This window comes from Corvus hawaiiensis, chromosome 22 (genome assembly GCF_020740725.1).
Source record: "Corvus hawaiiensis isolate bCorHaw1 chromosome 22, bCorHaw1.pri.cur, whole genome shotgun sequence".
Taxonomy (NCBI): domain Eukaryota; kingdom Metazoa; phylum Chordata; class Aves; order Passeriformes; family Corvidae; genus Corvus; species Corvus hawaiiensis.
Window position 1 is genome coordinate 2107470 of NC_063234.1, and position 20820 is coordinate 2128289.

The 20820-nt window shown below is 45.8% G+C and overlaps 1 protein-coding gene across 3 annotated transcripts in view; it reads right to left on the reverse strand.

Moving 5' to 3' along the window:
- Positions 1 to 1178: 1178 nt before the first annotated feature.
- DVL1 (dishevelled segment polarity protein 1) overlaps positions 1179 to 20820 on the reverse strand; it is a 69497-nt gene continuing 49855 nt past the window's right edge. The window contains exons 6-16 of one of the 3 annotated variants that reach the window (XM_048326327.1): positions 17387 to 17480; positions 16375 to 16444; positions 15509 to 15648; positions 15146 to 15222; positions 14628 to 14695; positions 12551 to 12700; positions 9795 to 9926; positions 8979 to 9146; positions 8107 to 8313; positions 6978 to 7024; positions 5313 to 5491 (exon numbers count right to left, since the gene is read on the reverse strand). In XM_048326327.1, coding sequence (XP_048182284.1) covers positions 7014 to 7024; positions 8107 to 8313; positions 8979 to 9146; positions 9795 to 9926; positions 12551 to 12700; positions 14628 to 14695; positions 15146 to 15222; positions 15509 to 15648; positions 16375 to 16444; positions 17387 to 17480 — 1117 coding nt within the window. In that variant the 3' untranslated portion in view covers positions 5313 to 5491; positions 6978 to 7013. Of the gene's footprint in view, positions 5492 to 6977; positions 7025 to 8106; positions 8314 to 8978; positions 9147 to 9794; positions 9927 to 12550; positions 12701 to 14627; positions 14696 to 15145; positions 15223 to 15508; positions 15649 to 16374; positions 16445 to 17386; positions 17481 to 20820 lie in introns of all 3 variants that reach the window. The other 2 variants (XM_048326326.1, XM_048326325.1) reach the window with 2 other exon arrangements.

Here is a 20820-nt window from a genome sequence, read left to right on the forward strand (position 1 = left end):
AAAGGCACAGCAGGAGGTTCCTCCATCCCAAAAAAACCAGGCAAAGGTCACCAAAAGCTTCACACTGCTGCCAAACAGTACCAAGTAAATATCCACTCACATCACCAAGATCTTTTCTTTTCCCCACTCATGTTCACAAGTAACTATTCTGCTCTTTTGTTCCTTAAAAGTTTTTCCATTTCTGCTCTTTTATTCCCTAAATTAAAAATTTCCCATCTCTCCACTGTGTGTTACTGGAATTTAATCAGTCCAGCTCAACTGAAGAATTTGCAAATTCATTTCAACCAATGAATATTTTCATTCTTAAAAAAAAGAACCTCTTGGCACGCTGCAGAGTTACTTGTGCCAGATTTTTGTGATCACCTGCATGCAAAATTATTCCTCAGTGTGATTAAAAAAACCAAAACTCTGACCTGGAGCCTGGAGTCCTTGTTCCTGGGGCCTGCAGGAAATCTTCACAACCATGTTGGTGCACCTGACTCTCAGTATTCCTTGCTCCAGGGCTGTGGTTTCAGAGCAGAGAAGCATTAAACAACTTTTGATCATCATTCCAGAAATAGGGAAGGGAAAAAAACCCTGATTTAACTCCACCAGGCCCTGCAGGAAAAGGTTGTCCAAAATTATGATAATATTCACCTGAATTCTGATAATTTAATATCCACCTAAATGGGAAATGCTGGGATTTATGGCATTTAAACAATGCTTGATTCTCCCTCTGCTGTTTGATTTTTATCAGCTGGGATCAGGGAATCTGCTTCACCAAGCTCTGCTTTTTCTTTTTCTTTAGGCTGGAAAATTAGAATTATTTAGGCTGGAAAAGACCTTTAAATCTTGAGTCCAGCTGAGCCCCTCAGACCCCACAGGGAGCCTGGGTGCCCTGACAAACACAAGGCTCACCAGCGCGTGTCCCAGTGATCCTTGTTTCTGCTGGAGAGTCCAAAAATAGGGAATATTTATGTGGAACAGCTAAACAAACTGAGGGGTTTTCCCAGCACATTCATCTCCTGAGGCTGCAGCAGGAAAACTCTGGATATCAGAGCTCTCACAGAACGCCCCTGTACCTGAATAATCACCAACAAACTTCAGTGGCAGGGGAAAAATAAGATTTAACCAGTATTTCCTCCACCTTGATTAAAGGATAATGCAATACTGCAAAGAACTGAACACGTACACTGTGGTTATCACATAAAATTAAAAGCTTTTTAGTGTTTAAAATAGCATTTACACATAAGCAGCTATATATTAACTATACAGACACTTGGGTTTTAATACAATATCTACAAAAAAGAATTCAATTATGCAATAGACATTTAACAGGAACAGTGCAGTCCATGCTAATAAGAGGTCACTCTTTGAGTAGAACCAATTCTAGGATAGGTGATAGTCTGGGTTTTTCATTATTTAAAATCATGTAACTTTGTTCCTCTACTGTACATAAAATTCTTTACATGTATTTCTAATCACTGATTAGAATTAATAATTTTAAGTCAATCTTATTACAATCCAGTTAAATGCAAAACAAACAAACAAACAAAAAAACCCCAAAACAATTACATCAACCCATGAGCTGTCAAGTCTCAGGAGGGGACTGCCCATTTTGGAGAGAACAAAAATCATAGCAAAAGTCAACGTCTGTGCATCATTGCTTGCCATCCAATAAAACCTTTGGATAAAGTGTCCAGGGGACTGTTTCCTTGGAAAAGCAGATCCATTAACAGGAGGTAAAAGACACCAGCATGCTTTTAAGACTATTTGCTAAAAGAATTTACTCCTCAGAGTTAAAATACTGGGTGGAGATCCTGCCTCCTGTGGGTGGGAGATGTCATCCCAAAGTGTTTCCTCACCCTTTTCCATGATCCTCCAGACATCCCCGCTGCTGGATCTGAGGCAGGGATGTGTGAGCATTGAGCTCAGCTGCAGAGCACAGAATAAAAATGCCAAATTACTTCAGGCTCCTGTTGTGAGGGCATTTCCATGCCCTGCACAGCAAACCTCTCCCTGGAGCCACAGCACTCCAGGGCCATTAAACCAAAACTAAATTTCAGGCCCTGGTAGGAGAGAAACAGGTGGGCCTGCAGCACTCCAGCCCCCAAGTTTCCTTCCACCTGGCACAAATGCCTCCGTGAGCAGCTCCACTGGCACCAGTGGCACGTGTTCCTGCAGGGAATGCTGTGCCCAACAGGAGAAAGCGGCACAGGGAGCTCCCGGGGCCCCCTGGTTGGAAAGACACATGCACATGCACTGAAAGGATGGGATCTGGGAAATCTCCTGCCTCTGTTCCCTTGTGGAAATGGAGATCTGGCCAAGATTCAGGCCCAACCTTGCACTGCCTCAGCCCAGCCTCTCCACGGTGGGGAAATGCAGGTTTTTTGGGTTGCTGTTCAATATTGCACTGTTCAAGAGGGGCACTGCTCCCTCCTACTCTCTCTGGAAACAGCAGGATCCAGCTGGAACAACACCCAGAGCATCCTTTAGCTGCAGTGGGTGAAGCTCCTCCAGCCTGATTTCCTCAGCAAACGCTTTCCCACGTGTTATGGATCCCCAGCCTCGCTCCAGAGTGACCCATGAGCACACACGTTTAGAACACAGCCATTTTTCAACATAGCAGCAAAGACCAGCAAGACACAGAACAGTTTCTGCCAACAGCAAAACCACGAGACAAAACAAAACCCCCAGCAGGTGTGTAAACTGCAACTCTTGGAAAAGACACGAGGAAATTAAACACGGGTGAAAGCTCAGCCCCCAGCTTTAATCCCTTTTGGAAATACTAAAAGGAGACTTTTTTTTCCTCCAGCCCTCTGAGTTCTGCCTTAAACAGGGCCAGAGAAATCATAATTTATAAGAGGCCAGAAAAGTTTCAATTAATTTCAAAGTAGAACCACTAGTGATTGTCAGTAAAGTCACAGACTCCTCAACGCTGTCTCCTGGAGACAGAGCAGAATTCCACCATTATTTTACCCTGATTTGCTTCGTTGCTTGAAGTGTCAATCTTTCAGAATAATTTACCAAGTCAAGTTTGCATCTTGTGCAGCTGGGAGGAGGAGGAGGGAAGGAAAAGAAAGGTCCTGTTGTACAGGACTTTAGGCAGGGCCACTTTTTTTGAGGAGCCATCCATGGATGGTAATGAAAGCTCTGCTTTCAGAAACCCTGGGCAGCTTTTTTGGGGGAGGTTTTTGTAAAGAAAATCAATTTAGAAGCCCAGAAATGGGCTGAGTGACACAGCTTCCCAAATGCCTGGCTCCCTGTGGAAGGAGAAATTGAGTCTCCCATCAACACAAACACCTGGAATCTCTGACAGAGGGAGGTGTTTGCACAGAGGTGGGAAAAGGAGAAGAAGTGAAAGACCAGAATGAAATGGACAGTTAGGAGAGTCAGTTTTCAGGGTGATAAATGAACTGTGTGTGTACAGAGAGAAAGATGTTCTCTTTTCACATCCACCTTGGATATTTACCCAAAAAGCATGGAACAGACCAAAAAGAAGCTTCTCACCAGTGAAATGCTTATTTACAGTCAAGACTGATTTTAAAGCACCTGTCCTAAATCCTGCCAGCAGCAGGGATCTCAGAGAAGAGGATTTAACCAAGGGATGGCCCCATGATCAAATGCCACTGAGTGGCTGCAGCTCGTGTCCCATTAAATGAGCCACTGTGGCAGAGGGTGGCTGTGCTCACCATACCTTAAAAAAGCTTCTTAAATATCACCGAAGGTTCCTGAATTTACTTTCCAGAGCCTGAGAGCAGAAAATACCCAGAAATTAAATCTTGGGGATATTCAACAGCAGCTGCTTCAGGCAGAGCTCCTCAGCAGGGTGGGTCTCACTTGGTGCCAGGGGTAAGGATTTCTTTTTGTACCATTTCTGATCTGTTCTCAGACACCCTCACAGCTCCCTGCCCACAGCCAGCCCTGCCTGTGCTCAGAAATGTTCCTGGGGGAATCAGACATCTCCAGGTCTCTGCTTGAACAAATAAAGAGAAAGGTTCTGGTCAGAAAGGAAGAAAGGAACAGAGTGAAGAGCCACGTCCCAGTGGGAGCCAGGATTTCCCAGTGTCTCTGCTGGAATGGGATAAACAGCCCCTTCAAAAGGGAAAAGCTGACAGAATTGCAGCAATTGTCCTGTTTCTGTGGGAGTAACTCCTCCAACCTGCAAGCAAGTGCACATTCAGAGGGAACAGCCACACCTGTCAGCAGGGATGTGACTGAAATGCCCAGGAGCTGACTGCAGCTGGGAAATCACTGCTGGGAAATAAGGAAATAACTGAAGGAAATAACTTTACAAGTTCTGCACAATGAACACATACAGTAGCAAGACTCCAGCACTCCTTTGATAGAATATCTTTAAAAAAAAAACCCCTCCAAGAACCCAAGAAAGATTGATTTATACTCCCTACTCAGCAGAAGGTAGCCACAGCTTTGTTTTCCTCTAGGAATTGCTTGGATCCTGCTCCCTTCCAAGCACTTGTGGGTGCCATGTCTGCTTAGAGCTATGGATGCATCCAAGAAACAGCATTCCAAGGCAGTATCCCAGATACCAGCCAGCAGTCGTTTTGTCCTTGCAAGAGAAAAAGCAGGGAAAAATAAAAGTGCTCCTATGCATTGTCAGGAATTTAGAAGTCATGTGAAACAACAGTCCTCCAATCGGCCCAAAAAGAGACAGTAATTCCATTGAAGTAGGTGCCACAATGACCAAAGCTCATTAAGATGTGAATATACACCAGCCATTCACAATCCAAAACAAGATGGGGAAGGGGGGAAAAAAATAAAGAAAAGACGCCATCGATTTGCAGATATTTAACAATCCCAGGAGATTTTGTTGTTGTTGTTCATTTTTTTGGGGGGGGGTGTGGGGGTGGTTTTTTTGTCTTTTTTTTTTTTTTTTCCTTTTTCCTTTTTTTGTTCAGTTTTGTCGATTTTTTTCCGCGACACACTTGCAAACAGGAAGGTGTGACATGCAAGACAGCCAAGCCTCTTCCACTGAGTGTTCCACAACGACCCCAACCCATCCACCCCCACCCCAAAAAAAAAAAAAAACAAAAAAAAAAACCACCAAAAAAACCCCAAAACCACCCCTTTGCCCACTGTGCAGAGTCTTTTGAAGGCACTTCCTCTCACATGATGTCCACGAAGAACTCGCAAGGGTTGCCCATGGCCTTCTGGAAGGACTGGCGGCTCCCGGTGAGCTCGGGCGGCACGGCGCTCAGCTCGCGCACTGGGGGCCCCCCGGGCGGGCCGCTGGTGCCGTACACCTTGGAGCCCAGCTTGGGCAGGCTGTACAAGGGGGGCACCCCCGGGGGCCCGTACGAGTGGTGGCTCTGGTGGCTCCTGTCGCTGGCCGAGCCGTGGCTGCGCTGGCTGAGCTGGCTGAGCGGCCGCTCCCGCCGCGCCGCGGGCTCCGACTCGCTGCCGCTGCCCCCGGACTTGCGCTCCTTCTCCCTGCCCACGGCTCTCCTGCTGGTCTCGCTGGTGCTCCGGTTGGAGCCGCTGCTTTTGCTCCCTGCCACCCCCACGGAGAGGGGAAAAAAACAGGAGAGAAGAGCGGGGTTAGCTCTGCTGGTGCGTCCCACGTGTCAGCGCGGGCGTGCTGGTGGTTGGCAGTGAGGGTTGTGCCATGCATGGGGACACACAGACACCTCAGGGCTTGCACGGTGAAAGCAGCAGCTAAACTCCAGCTCCTGGCTCAAATCCATCCTGCTGGGAGAGGGGAGGAGCGGGAACGGGAAGACAAAGTAGGAATTTGGGGGCTGACTCAAGCGAATGAGGTTTAATTCTAGTTGTCTCTGCTTTGGTATTTTCCACAAGAAACCCCTTTGCCTTTTCTGTCACCCTTGGGCACACTCAGATCCCTGAGGTTTTGTTGGCTTCAGTGGGGAGGTTCTTTTAAAATTTCAGGTGGCTCTAGAAATCTAGAAATTAAAATTCCTCACTAAAGCGTTGTGCTGTTGGAGGATTCCCTAGAAAACAGTTCCTGAACTGCTCTACCATCAATCGGTAACACACAGGATGTTGCTCCCAAGAGAGGCCACTAAATCTTGGAAAACCAAAGAATTGCCACTGAGTATCAGCTGAGTTGATGCTACAAACAAGCTACACTGAACTTCAAGAAGTGATTTTTTATGGAAGTTGAAGGTCTTGCTCTGTTCCCATGAGAGATTAGGAAACAGTTCCTTTTTTAAAATCCAACTAAGCAACCCAAGGAATATCCCATTAAATTCCACCTTAGTGCAAGATGGAGTTCCCAAAAAGGATCCCCAGCCAGCAGAACAGGGGACCAGCTTTTGAGTCTGAATGAGCCACTGAGCTGGGAAAAACAGAATGCTTTTGAGCTGCTCCTTCTTGAGCTGCAGATGCCCATCACTTCTGCTGCTCCAGCTGCCTGGGGAGATGCGAAACCAGGCTGGTTTTGGGGGGGAAAGGCTGCATTCCCTGCAGAGTGCCAGAGAGATGGAAAACAGACCACAAAACCACTGGATTTTAAGTGAATATTCTGAGCCACTGAAGTGGTATTTGCTGATTGTTATGATCTAACAGTGCAGATAAAAGAGAAAGGGCACAAACCCCCAATTCTAACACTGTTTTGAGTGCAGCCTTGTGTTCCAGCACTCCCAGCACCTGCCTGAGCCACGTGGCCATCAATAAATGGGCAGTGGAAGGGCACTGGTGGAGAAATCCAACCCAGAGGGGTGACACCATAATAAATTTGGACTATTTATTTTCTGGAGAGCCTGGGGACAGGGTTTTCCCACCTGATTCCCTCCCCTCTGAGCTGCTGCAGCACAGTCCCACAGGGGCCAGACAGGTTGACATGCCAATGTCACACCACTGTGCACTGAGACAGGTTGAGCGTCCAAGACAATTCAAACTAAAAATAAAACTAAAAATTAAAAAAAAAAACAAAAAAAAGAATACAGCTAAACATTTGGGTCACAAGAGTCTAAAAATGGTCATGCTGTGAATTCATTATGGAGGCATTTGCAGCTTACCAATCCCCTAGAGTCAGCCATTCCTCTAGGAATCCTTCAGTCTAACGCTTGCTCAGGACAAAACAAGGGAATAACAGTTACAAAACAAGAAACAGCACAGAAGTTGTTTTCCACGAGGGAAGAGTGGAAACCTTTCAGAGCTGAACACCCTGGCACTTTTTGGGAGGCTCTCCACAGCACGGATAAAACACCATTCCTTTCCTATTCCAGCAGCAGGGAGAGAATTCCTACTGCTCACAGAAGCAGCTGCCAAAAATCCACCCCCACGTTCTATCCAGGGCGATGAGTTTCCAGTTCTAACATCTCTGGGAGCTTCCTTGTGGATATTTCTTATCTTGAGATAAGGTGAGAAGCAGCTGGGCTAAAATCCCGTGAGCAAGCTCCTGTTCTGAAACCCTTTTGGGCCATTTTTCAAAATCTGACTGGCTGTGGTAAACAGGGATAAGTGACATCCAATTTACTGCATGCTCACTGTAAAAACACAAGGAGTCCTCACCCCTTCTTTACTGGCAGCATTTCCAAAATGCAAAACTCACTCTGGGAGTGATTTAAAAAAAAAAAAAAAAATCTGTACAGCCAAAACCAACAGAATTTTATTTACTAAGGTTAAAAATGAATCACAACATCATGCTAGGGCAGAAAGAGGAGGAGGGCAGGTCTTTAATCCATGCAGAATTCTCTTCCCGTCCCTGTCACACATGCCAGCAGACACTCTCCTCCCTGTGAGCAGTGTTTCAGCCCTGGAAACCCCTGGCTGGCCACCTCCCACTTGTCTCACACCAGCATCAAAACGTGGTTTTCCTTTTGTGCTGAGCACTGAAGTGAAAAGCCAAGAGCTCCTTGGTTCTAATCCCTGTCCCACCAGCACAGAAATTGCCTCATTTCCAGCAACATCAACCCCACTGCTGGCAATTCCTGACCGGGTTAAGGCCTGGCAGTTTCTACAGAGAGCTGAAAGCCAAACCCACTCCTCCACAGACACAAACACCTTCGATTAAGTGCTGTTGCACACAATCCATGCAGGGAGCAAACAAAACCACGAGACAGGCACGGACAGCACAAAGGAACTCAAGCAAATGGTCGGGGATAATGAGAGCTGTGGGATTCACACCCAATGAACCCATCTTACCTTCACTTTGCTGGCTGCCTGCACTGCCACTGCCATAGCTAAAGCCTGGGTCTTGGTATGCTGGTGGGAAACAAGGAGGGGGCAGAGGATACTGGTAGGGATATCCTTGGCCCAGGGGCCAGGGAGCAGCGGGGTGTGGGAGTGGAGCCAGGGTGTCCTGGTCTGAGGCACCGCTGGAACCGTTGTTAAGGTTCAGTGCAGCCAGATCTGGGAAAGAAAGGAAAGGTGAAAACTTCTTACCCAGCAGGTAAAATAATCCCTGTGAATTCATTTATGGAGGCATTCGAAGCTTAGCAAGCCCCTGGAATCAGCCTTCTCACCCAGCAGTGAGAGGTGAGAACAGGGTGAGGAAAGGGTGAGGCCAGGGTGAGGACATCCCCCTTTTCCAGACTGGAAATTCAGTGGCACTGACAAGCAGGGAGTCTGTGGCACCACCAGAAATAAATCCTGCTGTCCTCAGTGCTCTACTTGATGGGTTCATCCCCCCCCCCCAAGTGCTCTCCTTGCTTGGACTAACAGGGAGCATCAGCCACTTGTCACACAAATTCAGGGTAATGGCCTGTTCTGGGACATCCCTCGTGAAACCCCACAGAATCCCCCAGCGTTAGAAGGGACCTCTGGAGATCCCCCTGTCCAACCCTCCTGTCCAACCCTGGAGCAGGTGACACAGGAACGTATCCAGCTGGGTTTGGAACATCTCCAGAGAGACTCCACCCCCTCCCAGGGCAGCTGTTCCAGAGCTCTGCCACCCTCACGGAAATTCTCCCTCACGAAATTCTTCATCATGAGGACGCACGAGGGGAATCTCTGTGCATCCTCGAGCCACAGAAGTGACACAGGGACAGCTCTGCCCTTCCCAGGTGGGGACTTACTGCCACAGAGGTCTCCAAAGACGTAATAGCACTGCTCTGAGAAGGTGATCTTGTTCACAGTGTGCCTGAGGTAGCCGTGTTTCAACATGCTGCTGGCGTATTTCCTGGCCTCCCGGCGGTCCTTGAAGCCTTCCACGTGTGTGTAAAGCCAGTCCACCACATCTGCTCCTAAAATGTGGAGACACGGGATCATCTGAACCAAATTGTGCCAGCTGAACACCCACATGGGCACTGACACTAAATACCCACAGAAAAAAATCTTATTTGCACACACACTGCAACTCAAGGTTTGAGCTGCAGGAGTGAAAATGAATTTTTCTCTGGATTTGCAGAGAAGTGACTGGGAGTCACTTTCCTCAAGAGGCAGATTTTAGATTGCCAAGAAACCTGTGATCCAACCCCTTCCTCAACAAAAAAGCACCTACAGCCTGAACTGACTGAATGCTAGCACAGGCTGACTGGCTGTGGTGATTTGAAATCTAATTAAGAGGCTTCATTAAGGTTGTGTGGTTGTCTGGAACTGGAATTCCAGTTGCTCTGCTGAACTTGGGCAGATTTCTAGAGCCACCTGAAAACCTGAGATATAAAAACAAAGGATTAAGAACCAGCTCTGTGTGGGCACGAGAAATGTGCAGCAATTTTGGCTGCCCAAGCTCAAACAAGAGTTACTTCCTGTCACACTTAGAGCTGTCCATAAATGGAATAAAAGAGGTCACAGACATGAAAAAAAAGCTCATAAAAAGGCAGTTTCTTGAGCCTATTTCCACTAAGTCACTGGTTTTTTTCCTCCCACAAGCATTCCTGGGATCTGCTTACCTATGACTGCATTGGAGATGGTGATTTTTAACCACATCCTGTCCCGAATTTCAAGGCCTGAGTCTGGCAGCTGCATAACCTTGACAATAGTAGCCATGTCACTCTTCACAGTTAAGGGAGATTCTTCTAATTCTAAAAGGAAGAGAGGTCACAGGCTGCTTTGAAATGAACTGAGTCTGAAAGAACTTCTCAGCTCACGGTTTGGATGGAACAAAAATACACTTTTACCAACAGATGCAAAAAAAAAAAAAAGGAAAAAAAAAAAAAAGACACAAAGGTTCCCAAATGCACCCTCATCCATGGAGTAAATTACAGCATTTGTAGCAATTCTTCAGATTTTGGGCTCAGGAATGCTGAGTCCCCATGTCTTGGCTTCCCAGAGCAGCTCCAGGATCCATTTTACATCAAGATTGGCAGGAAATGAAATCCAGGGAGTTCTGTGATCCATCATTTCCCGTTTCAATTTCCCAGGAACAGCCCTTCCACCCAAGGGATCAGTGTTTGTGGGACAAGCTTTTGGGGTTTGGGTTCATTGTCAGGAGTAACACCCAAGCTGCATGGAGAAAGAGGATGACCATGGCTCAATCCATGTCCAGTTGTTTTCTTTTTTAAAGATCAGGACATTCTTGGGGAGAACTGAAATTAGAAATCTTCCCTCATCAGGAGAAAGGACAGTGATTTCCTCATAAAAACTCTTCCCAGGGTCCCAGAGATGGCAGCCTCACAATCCACTCCTCCCAGGATTACTCTGCCCTGCATCTTTCTTGTGGAACACTTTAAAAAAAGCTCCCAAATGCCTCCACAGCCATTCCCAGTTCACACCATTACAGGCAGAGCTGAATTCCCAGAGGCTTCACTCCTTCCTGATAAATTTTTACAATAAAATCAGAACAGGGTTGAGGTTGATCTTGTCAAATCCTCCTTCCTGTCCCATCTTCCATCCCTAGAAAATTCATTTTTTGTCTGTGTTTGTAGCCCAGACCCTTCTCCAGCAGGAATTGAGACACTTTCCTCCCCTCCCTCCTCCCAGTTCCCCACATCACCCACCTTCCAAAAGCACAAGGGAACCACTTTTGTCCAGCCACCCAAAATTTTTGATAAAAAAAGGTACAGCAAGCATGAAACAATGAAAACTGAAAATGCTTCTTTCCATACATGCACTGCCAATATGCATGAAAACATCCCAGACCAGCTCTGCATGCAGCTTCAATACTTACAAACCTCAAATAAACACTAAAACTTTGCTTTTGCTTTAAGTTAGTTTGGTTAGTGGCAAAAAGCAACATGTCTGGGGAAAAAAATACACCAACAAACTAATATCCAAGTACATGGGGAGCAATAAATTGTATTTTCTTGGAGACTTGTCATCTGCATATGAACAGAAAATCAGTATTTTCTAAGTTCTAGCTGCTGTACAAATATGGAAAATTCTAAGATGCATCTGAAATGCTCCCAACTTTGGTCTGAATTCAGTCAGCTGTGGAAAATTCACCCAACCCAGGTCAGGGCAGGTAACAGGGCTGAGCTGAAGGAAGAGGTCACAATAAAAATCAGGGGTACCCTTTATTCTCTTGCATTCCAGAAAGGAAATATCTTAAGTCACTGGCACAGAAATGAGAAGCTGTCTCCAGAAATGTGGTTCTGCTCCCAAATACCTTTATTTTCAAAGAATGACTGAGAGGGTGCCTGTTCCCCACTTCCCAATCCCAGCACTATAATCAAGGCACAGGATACAAAAATTGTTCAAGAGGAATGATGAGTACAGACTTGTTTGACAGCAACCAGCAGAGACATTGGATTCCAGCAGTACCTGTAAGGCTCAAAACACATCTCAGGATAAAGCAGCCAGCAGGAAAGGGGTTCACTTGCTTCCTACTGCAGGTTATTTCCCCTCAGTGGTGCTGCCTGATAGCTATAAACACCTACAAAAAAAAAAAAACCCTGGCCTTTCCCTCCAAGGTGAGGTGGAATTTCATCTTATAAAATCTGAGACATTTTACAAGCAAAGTCTCGTTTTGAGTAAAAGAAAGGAAGAATTAATACTCCTTAAACAAATTTCCAAGATAAGGAGTTGGAGCATGGTGTTAGTAACACCAAGGCTGTGGTTTGATCCCTGTCTGGGCCATTCACTTAAGATCTGGACTCAGTGATCCTTATGGGCCCCTTCCAGTTCAGAATATTCTGTGATTAGAGTTCTCTGAGAGGCTTTTGAATTAAAGAAACCTCTCTGAATCATGACAACCTCTTGGTTTCATGGATATGACTCTTTTAGACTGCCACAGACAGGCAAACCAGGAAGAAGGCTGAAGTCTAACCATAATTTTATGTAGGATGTTAAACTCGGTTTTAGCTTGCTCAATAAATTCTAGAAATATAAAAAAGCATAAGAAAGGATAAAAAAGAATAAACTAAGGCCATGTGAATACCAGGGAAGGATTTCCTGAACGAAACACTAACATTATCGTTGCAATTTATTAAAAACCAACTAAAGCAAGGAGGGAACTCTCCCATCCACCTCAGGGGATAAACCTGAACCTATCTTTAAAAGCCACCAGCAACCACTTCTCCCTGAGACAAAACCCTGACCAAATACCTCCAATATCAACCTCCAACCTTTGTCAAAAGTTTTCCTGCTTTCCCCAAGTGTGAAAAACCCTTCAAGGCCTGGCTGCCGCTGCCGCTGTCACCGTGCCCGTGGCCGGGCCCTGCTGGCCCCGAGCAGCCCCCTGCCCTGGGCTGGCCAGGGGGTGACTTACTTTCCGACTCGGGAATTGAGCTTGTTAGTGAGGAGCTGGTAGATGTGGTGATGCTCATGGAGGGGCTCATACCGTAACGGGGGTACGCTCCCGTCATGGCCGTGGTATGAGAGATCCACGCCGCGGGGTCAATCGGCCGCACCGGCTCAGCTGCAAACAAAAGGGAGAGGAAACGGGGTCAAACTCATAGCAAGCATCAAGATTTTGAAAGATCTGAGGGGTTTTCTCTTGTTTTCTTGTTGTTTCAATGGTTTTTCTACGGGTTTCATGGGAGGGAAGTCCCGTAGCCTGCACCACCACAAAAGGCACAGAAAACGGGGTCAGACTTGCAGGAAACACTAAGATGTTAAGGGATATGAGGAGTTTTCTCTTGTTTTCTTGTTGTTTCAATGGTTTTCATGGGAGTTTCATGGGAGTGAGGTCCCGTAGTCTGCACCATCACAAAAGGGACAGCAAAATGGGGTCAGACTTGCAGGAAACACCAGGGTTTTGAGGGGTCTGAGGGGGTTTCTTTCAGTTATACTGGTTTTCCTAAGGGTTTCACAGGAGTGAGGTCCCGTAGTCTGCACCACCACAAAAAGCACAGAAAACGGGGTCAGACTTGCAGGAAACACTAAGATGTTAAGGGATATGAGGGGTTTTTTCTCTTGTTTTCTTGTTGTTTCTCTGGTTTTCCTAGAAGTTTCATGGGAGTGAGGTCCCGTAGTCTGCACCATTACAAAGGGACAGCAAAACGGGGTCAGACTTGCAGGAAACACTAAGATGTTAAGGGATATGAAGAGTTTTCTCTTGTTTTCTTGTTGTTTCAATGGTTTTCATGGGAGTTTCATGGGAGTGAGGTCCCGTAGTCTGCACCACCACAAAAGGACAGCAAAACGGGGTCAGACTTGCAGGAAACACCAGGGTTTTGAGGGGTCTGAGGGGGTTTCTTTCAGTTATACTGGTTTTCCTAAGGGTTTCACAGGAGTGAGGTCCCGTAGTCTGCACCACCACAAAAAGCACAGAAAACGGGGTCAGACTTGCAGGAAACACTAAGATGTTAAGGGATATGAGGGGTTTTTTCTCGTTTTCTTGTTGTTTCTCTGGTTTTCCTAGAAGTTTCATGGGAGTGAGGTCCCGTAGTCTGCACCATTACAAAGGGACAGCAAAACGGGGTCAGACTTGCAGGAAACACTAAGATGTTAAGGGATATGAGGAGTTTTCTCGTTTTCTTGTTGTTTCAATGGTTTTCATGGGAGTGAGGTCCCACAGTCTGCACCACCATAAAGGGACAGCAAAATGGGATCAGACTTGCAGGAAACACCAGGGTTTTGAGGGGTCTGAGGGGGTTTCTTTCAGTTATACTGGTTTTCCTAAGGGTTTCACAGGAGTGAGGTCCCACAGTCTGCACCACCACAAAAAGCACAGAAAACAGGGTCAGAGCTGCAGCAAACATCAAGATTTTGAGAAATCTGAGAGGTTTTCTCTTGTTCTCTTGTTGTTTCTCTGGTTTTCCTATGGGTTTCATGGGAGTGAGCTCCCATAGTCTGCACCAGTCTATTGCATTTATTCCACCTTCATCTTCAATGCCACTCATCTTCTGTGGACTGGGAACAAACTGGTTCCAGCACCACCAGCACAGCCCTCACCAGCAGGAGGCAGCTGTGTTTGTCACATCAGCACAGATCTTCTACTGCTACTGAAAATGAGATCATTTTCAAAGTGTTTTATGTGTATCACTGCTGCTTCCCTCGCATTTTCAAAACACTTGGTTTGAATTCTCTCTAAGTTGTTCACATGTGAGAAAAGGAGGCTTTTTTACATAATTATCTCTAAATCTTTTATCAATTGAAAGGTTAATATCACCTCCCAAAAGGTTAGGAGCTTGATCCAGAGATATGAACCAAGAGAAAAACTCCCAGGAATTCAGTGGGCAGTGGAATCTCAGAAAAAGTATCTTGAACCCCAGGCTCCCAAAAGAAAAGTAAACAAATGAAAGACCGGGACTGGTAGAATCTTAGATGTCAAAATAGGTGAAAATATTCCAGACTTTGAAGGCTCCCCAGGAACCCAGCAAAGAACCCAAATGTGTACTCACCCCTGGGGATGGTGAAATAACTCCTGGGGGTAGGGTCCCAGCATTTGGCTACTGTTAGGCTGATAGGTCTGGGAAGAAAGAAAACAGGTAAGGAGGACACTTAGCCTTCCTACAGAGTTAGAAATGCTACAAGAACTATTTGGAACAAACTCAGTCCTATCCAACAGTTGTCAAGTACATTCTGAGAATGGTTTTGGGAAGCTTTATAATGTTTTCAGTATGAAGCACATCAGGATGTTTCTGGTTTTGCACAGATGATGAGCACTGTTGGAGAAATCTGTTGGATGATCAGCTCTTGAGATATTAAAATGCTCATCACATAAACAAACAGTGCTGCTGAAACCAGGCAACTCCTTCGTGTTGGTTTTGGCCAGAACTAACCTCACCTATTCATCATTTACACTGAGAAGTTCACAGTTGAGATCAGTCATGCTGATGGATATCAAAATGTTGATTTCCCAGCTCCAATGGAGGAGCACATGGAGGATAAAGAGGAAGAGGTTTTGTGATGTGCTCACCCTGGTTTGGAGACTATTTCCCGTAAAACCCGAACGGCATCGTCATTGCTCATGTTCTCAAAATTGACATCATTCACCTGAGAGGGTGCAGAAAGCAGAGGTCAGGCTTAGCAGCAGCAAAGTTAAAGATGTTTTAATTACTTAATTAAATCCCCCAATTTATCTGCCTGGTCACTGCTTCCATTCCTTGGAGCAGCTGCAGAAATGTCGTTTCTCAGAGCGTATCGCAAAGAATCACCGATTTCAGTGATCTTTGTGCTACATTTCTCTGAGTATCAATGTATTCTGTTCCCTGGTTACTAAAGCCTGTGGGGTTGGTGGGATGGCTGAGCACAGCAGCAGGATTTGGGGACAGGGACCCACCTGCAGCAGCATGTCCCCCGGCTCGATGCGCCCGTCCGCTGCCACCGCCCCTCCTTTCATGATGGAGCCGATGTAGATGCCACCGTCCCCCCGGTCATTGCTCTGTCCCACAATGCTGATTCCCAGGAAGTTGTATTTTTCTATACGGACACAAGTGGAGGGTGGGGAAGGGAAAAAATAAAAAAGCAGATAAAGTGGTTGGAGTGATAGCAAAGAGCGAGGCTGCTTCAGCTTTGAAACATCTCTCAACACATCTGCAGGGCCAGGTTTGACTTGCAACGATCGATCTCAGGCTGCTCTCAGGGTGAATATTTGCCTGGCACCTTCAGGGAAAGGCTGCTAGAGACAGGATTTTCTCATCCAAGACAGTGTTACATTAAAAAAAAAAACAGCAAGAGGAAGAGCACTGAAAAGACTTGTCCACACCTGGAAATTAGCACAGATCACATGAAGCAATTCTGCTTCCACATGTCAGAGAGGCAGGGAGGGTGTGGAGCTACTGAAAGGTGCTGAATTCATTGGTAGCCCTGCACATTTCTGTCTGGCTGAGCAATGAAACACATGAGCAGCAGAAATGCAAACCTGCAGTGCCCTTCTACCCTAATCCCTGCACATCCTGGAGTTCCAGCTCCTTCCCTGGAAGGAACACTGATCTGCTGGTGAAAATGGCCCAGGACCATGCAGTTCTGGATTAGGAATCCAGGCACAGTCAACACAGCAGCAACTCTCAGCTGCCATTCCCTTTATTCACCTGGCATCCTTTCAAACCAAGGAATTCTTTCCTGGTTCCAAAGGCTCCCACACCATCACAAAATACATCTCCACCACTTGAAATTCATCATAAAAAACGTGGCTTGTCCTCTTACCCATGTTGAGTGTGACAGTGATGATGTTTAGGGACATGGTGGAGTCAGTGATGCTGCTGAACGAAGACGACTGAAAAACACAACAGAAAAGCCTCAAGGTTTTAAATGGCTCAGAGTAAGAACTGCTGAGGATTAACTCATCAGGAACTGATTAACAGGCTTCCAATTGAAAGGCATCCAGAAATTATTGAGTCTTCCTCAAAATTATGCTTCAGTTAGAAACTTAAGGAAAGAAATCTGAACACAGTCTGCACTTTCTCCAAAGGTTTGATCACAAAACACACAGAGCACGTGCCTAGATTGAGGTTTCTCAGCTGAACTTCACATGAATAATTTCTGCTTCCTGGCTGTGACCGACAGGCAGACATTTAAATCCTCCACCCAGTGGAGTGTGAATTATGGCACCCCCAGCTCCTCCCTAAAGGGAGGGGTGAACAGCACATGATCCAGCAGGAAGTGAGAGGACACACAGCCCTGCCTCCAAAATGAAATACAAAGGTGCTTATCAAAGATCTTCTAAACCACTGTCCTGTGATAAAGTGTGTGCCAGCTCATTCTTTCATGTGAGAAGACTGACATTTATGGGAGAACAAAACAGTTATGTCAGGACTCTGTCCTTGGGATCACCCTCCTCCTGCTGCCAAGGACTGGCACAGGAAAGGGCAGAGGAAAAGGTTTGAGATTTCCTATGAACTTGGATTTCTCCTCCCAGCAGAATGCAGTCCCAGCACATCTCATACCCCTTCCCACATCATAATGGAGCTTCTCCTCCAGACTGGTCTTGGAAAATACAAGAAATGGGATCACTGAACAGTGAAAGGAGAAAGAGAGAGGTGAGAACTTGACTTTGGATCCGCAGAACTTCAAATGTAGAGATTTAGCTCAGACTGGAGCCAAAGGGAGCCTTCCCAGTGAATTCAACAGGCAACCTGTCCTGGATCCCTTCCTGAGTCAACAGCTCCTCTCAAAAATCACGGTTCACTTCCTTGGATCATGCTGGTGCCAACCTTACCCTGTCAATCTGCCGCATCCTTTGTTTCCTCCTCCGGCGTTTGTGCTTCCGGATGAGCCGGGACGAGGTGCTCTGCTCCGTGGAGCTGCTCAACCTGGGGGGAAGGAGAGCAAATGTCACCCCTGCAAGGCTCAACCACCTGCATTTTCTGCCAGAAGGAGCTGATTCCTGCAGCAGCAGGAGAGGGAAAAATCACAGAGACACGGAGATGATTCCAGCTAAACGGCAGCAGGGATCCGATTAATAATTTAATGTTACAGAGTATAATTTAGCACTTGTTTTCTTCTGGGACCAAGTCTGAGTGCAACCCTTAATGCTCATTTTTTTGAGTCCTGTCTTGGTGCTATATTTTCTTCTGGTGTTACCAGGAATTCAAGGCTTGAATTTAAAGAAATCAAATAGAAATTGATGACAGGGGGACGGTGAATAGGATTTACTTTCACATCTTCTGTTAGTTTTATTTTGCTGTGGGGGTTTTTTTCAGGCCCTTCAAACTTGTAGAACCTAACTGTGCCACATTTTACATATAAATCTTTAAGATCTTTAAGAGTTTGGAGCATTAATCATCCTCATTTACAGAGAGTGGAATGAGACAGAAATGGATTTGCCCAAATTAATTTCAGGAGCCTGGCACAAAGCCTAGATTATTAAGGTACTACCACAGAGACATCTCTCCTATATTTAATATGTTAAGAATGGCAAAAAAAAAAAGACAAAGCAATGCTCCATCATCAACCAAGATTGAAAAATCCAACCTTATACAACACAAAGCAAACAGTGCCAGGCTTTTCCCCCGTTTCCACATCCCTGCCTTCCAAGTTCCAGCCACGTGCAGGAATATGAGAATACCACAAAACCTTGATCCCAGCAATTCCAAAAAGGAGCTTGGTGTCCTGAGAGCACAGGAAACCCCTCTGGCCTGAAATGAGGGTGTTTTCATCAAGCATCACCCCTGCAGATGCTGGAGCTGTTCAGAGGGTGTGAATCTCCTGACATTCCCTTCGAGTTCACACAACTATTTCAGGCATGTTAACCTCACACACTCCTTTTTCCCCTCCCAGCAAGGGGAACTGAAGAGCCAAGAGGTGGGATTTTTCAAAAAGAGATCAAAAATGTGATAATTCCTGGCTGGTGGAACAGCTCACACAGCACCTGGGGTTGGGAGGTTTTACCTTCCAACAGGAAAAAGAAGGAGGTCTCAGCCACAGGGCTCCCAAAACTGGGCTTGTTCAACATCCACCTCTCCTGGAAAGCACCAAAGACTGACACAAAAACCTCCTCTTATACTTTGCTATCAATATTCTCCCCCTTCCTGCTTCTTCTCCCATTTCCTTCTCCTCCTCTTCCCTCCCAGAACATCTCATCAGAGGATTCAGCTAAAACTTCCCAGTTTAGGAGAATCCAAGGAAAGCCAAGGCACGTTGCTCACTCCACAGTGAAGCTGCCTGCTCTTTGAAAGGGCATTTTTCTCTCAAATTAAACCAGCAAAACCAGAGTTTCTTGGCAGATCTCTGAGCTTCTGTTACCAGGTGATAACATGTGAGACATGAAGTTATTCTTTGTTGTATTTTTGCCATTCTGCTCAGTATCAGGATGGAAGGATGAGAAGCAGCTCCTTAGAAAAGCCCCAGTTCAGGTTTAGTTCAAGAGGACACATAACATTTCAGGGAAAAATTGCAGCTAAAACAGCCTCTCACATCAGTTGCACAAAACTGATGATCAGAAGGCTCTGCAAGAACATTTTTACACCTAATTTCATGTAGCTGTGGCACATTTCATCATCTCTCCTTGTAATTTCTGCTCAATCCACAGCCTTAATGCATCCTTGCTGAATCCTTAATACTCTGGGAGCATCTGGATGCTAAAAAGCAGCTCAAAACTACTCTAATGAGGAATATTTTGCTCTCTGAAGCATCCCCAGAAATACTGGGTAAAAGTTGTTGTTGTTACAATTTGATGAGCAAAACAAGATGGTAAATTTGAGCTTTTGAGACAAATAAAGTGCAAAGATGAAAAACCAATCTGGAGTTATCACTAGCAATTAATTTCCTGCACCAACTACTGCCCAAAACCCTGACTGCACTTCTAACACAAAGGTCAATAAATACCACAGATTAAAAAAAATATTGTAATAATAATAACAACAGTAGCAATAATAATAATTGTAATCATTTTTTGTCCGTTCTACAATCCCCAAAGGAAGGGGAAAAAAAGGCAACATTTGTTAAAGGAAGCTTATCCACATGGCTTAGAAAGAAATGATGGTAATTTCTTTAATGAGAAATAAACATCATCATTTTTTTGCAGTGAATTATTTTAGTTACATTGAACTGAGAGCAGCAATTGCTGACAATAATCCCACAGCTACACATGTCAGATCTGTTAGACCTAAGAGAAGACAGAAAAAAGACTTTTACTGTGAAGTTCCCTACATCACCCTGTATTCAAAATCCTACCTGCAAACAACACAAACATTCCATTATATCCCACCTTGAAAAGAAAGGAAATAAATTATTGCGCTCCCACTGTCACTCTGCACTGTCCTGGAATATCTGTGAACAGCTTAATTCACCAAAACAAAACATCATTCTTTAACTGAATGCAACAGAAATTCCTTGGGCTGGGAATTACCCAGCTCTGCTCCAGTGCTCCCAGTTAAAATAAAACAGTGCCAAACACACAGAGTCAGAAAAGCATCCCAACCTCACAACCTCTTCCCTTCCAGGACAGCAACATCCTTTCCATCTGATTTCCTCCCCCGGTGCCTCCTCCCCGCACAGCCTCCTTCACAAAGCAGCTTCTGCCATCAGAACCCATCAGCTGTCATGCACCAAACTCACCCCTCAGACCCCTCTGTCCCCAGGCTGGTGTCTCCAGCAGCTCTGGAGCCTTCTCCATTTGCTCTTTGCCTGATTTGCCTCTACAGAAAACCTCTCCCTGCCAGCACAATCTCTCCTGTGCCTGAGAACATCATCCCTGGAACACAACAGCATACCTTGGAGCATTCCTTTGAGTGGTTCTTCCTGACTAGCTGGCCTGGCAGCTCTTTCCTGTGCCAAAAGCTCCTGCCCCAGCCTCCAGAGGGAAAGGCAGCCGCAGCAGCTTCGAAGAATCTCTTTCTTCCTGGGGCAGACTCGGGAAGTTTTATTTTATTCCTACAGAAAGATTTCGCTGGGTCTGCTCTCACGTGCCTCAGTGGCCACCCTGCCTGTGCTAATCCTGCCCTCCTGCATAGCTGGCTGCCATGGAAATGATTAATTTATTTACAAGAAATCCGAATCAGCTGCAGGGTTGTTGTTGTTGTTGTTGTTTTTGTGGGCTCCAGTTTTTAGGGAGGGAAGGAGGGCTCGAAGCCCTAAAGGCTTTGGGAAGGCTCGGGGTGCATTCAGGGTAAGGACTGATCTTGCCAACCCTCCATGCACGTGAATATCCAG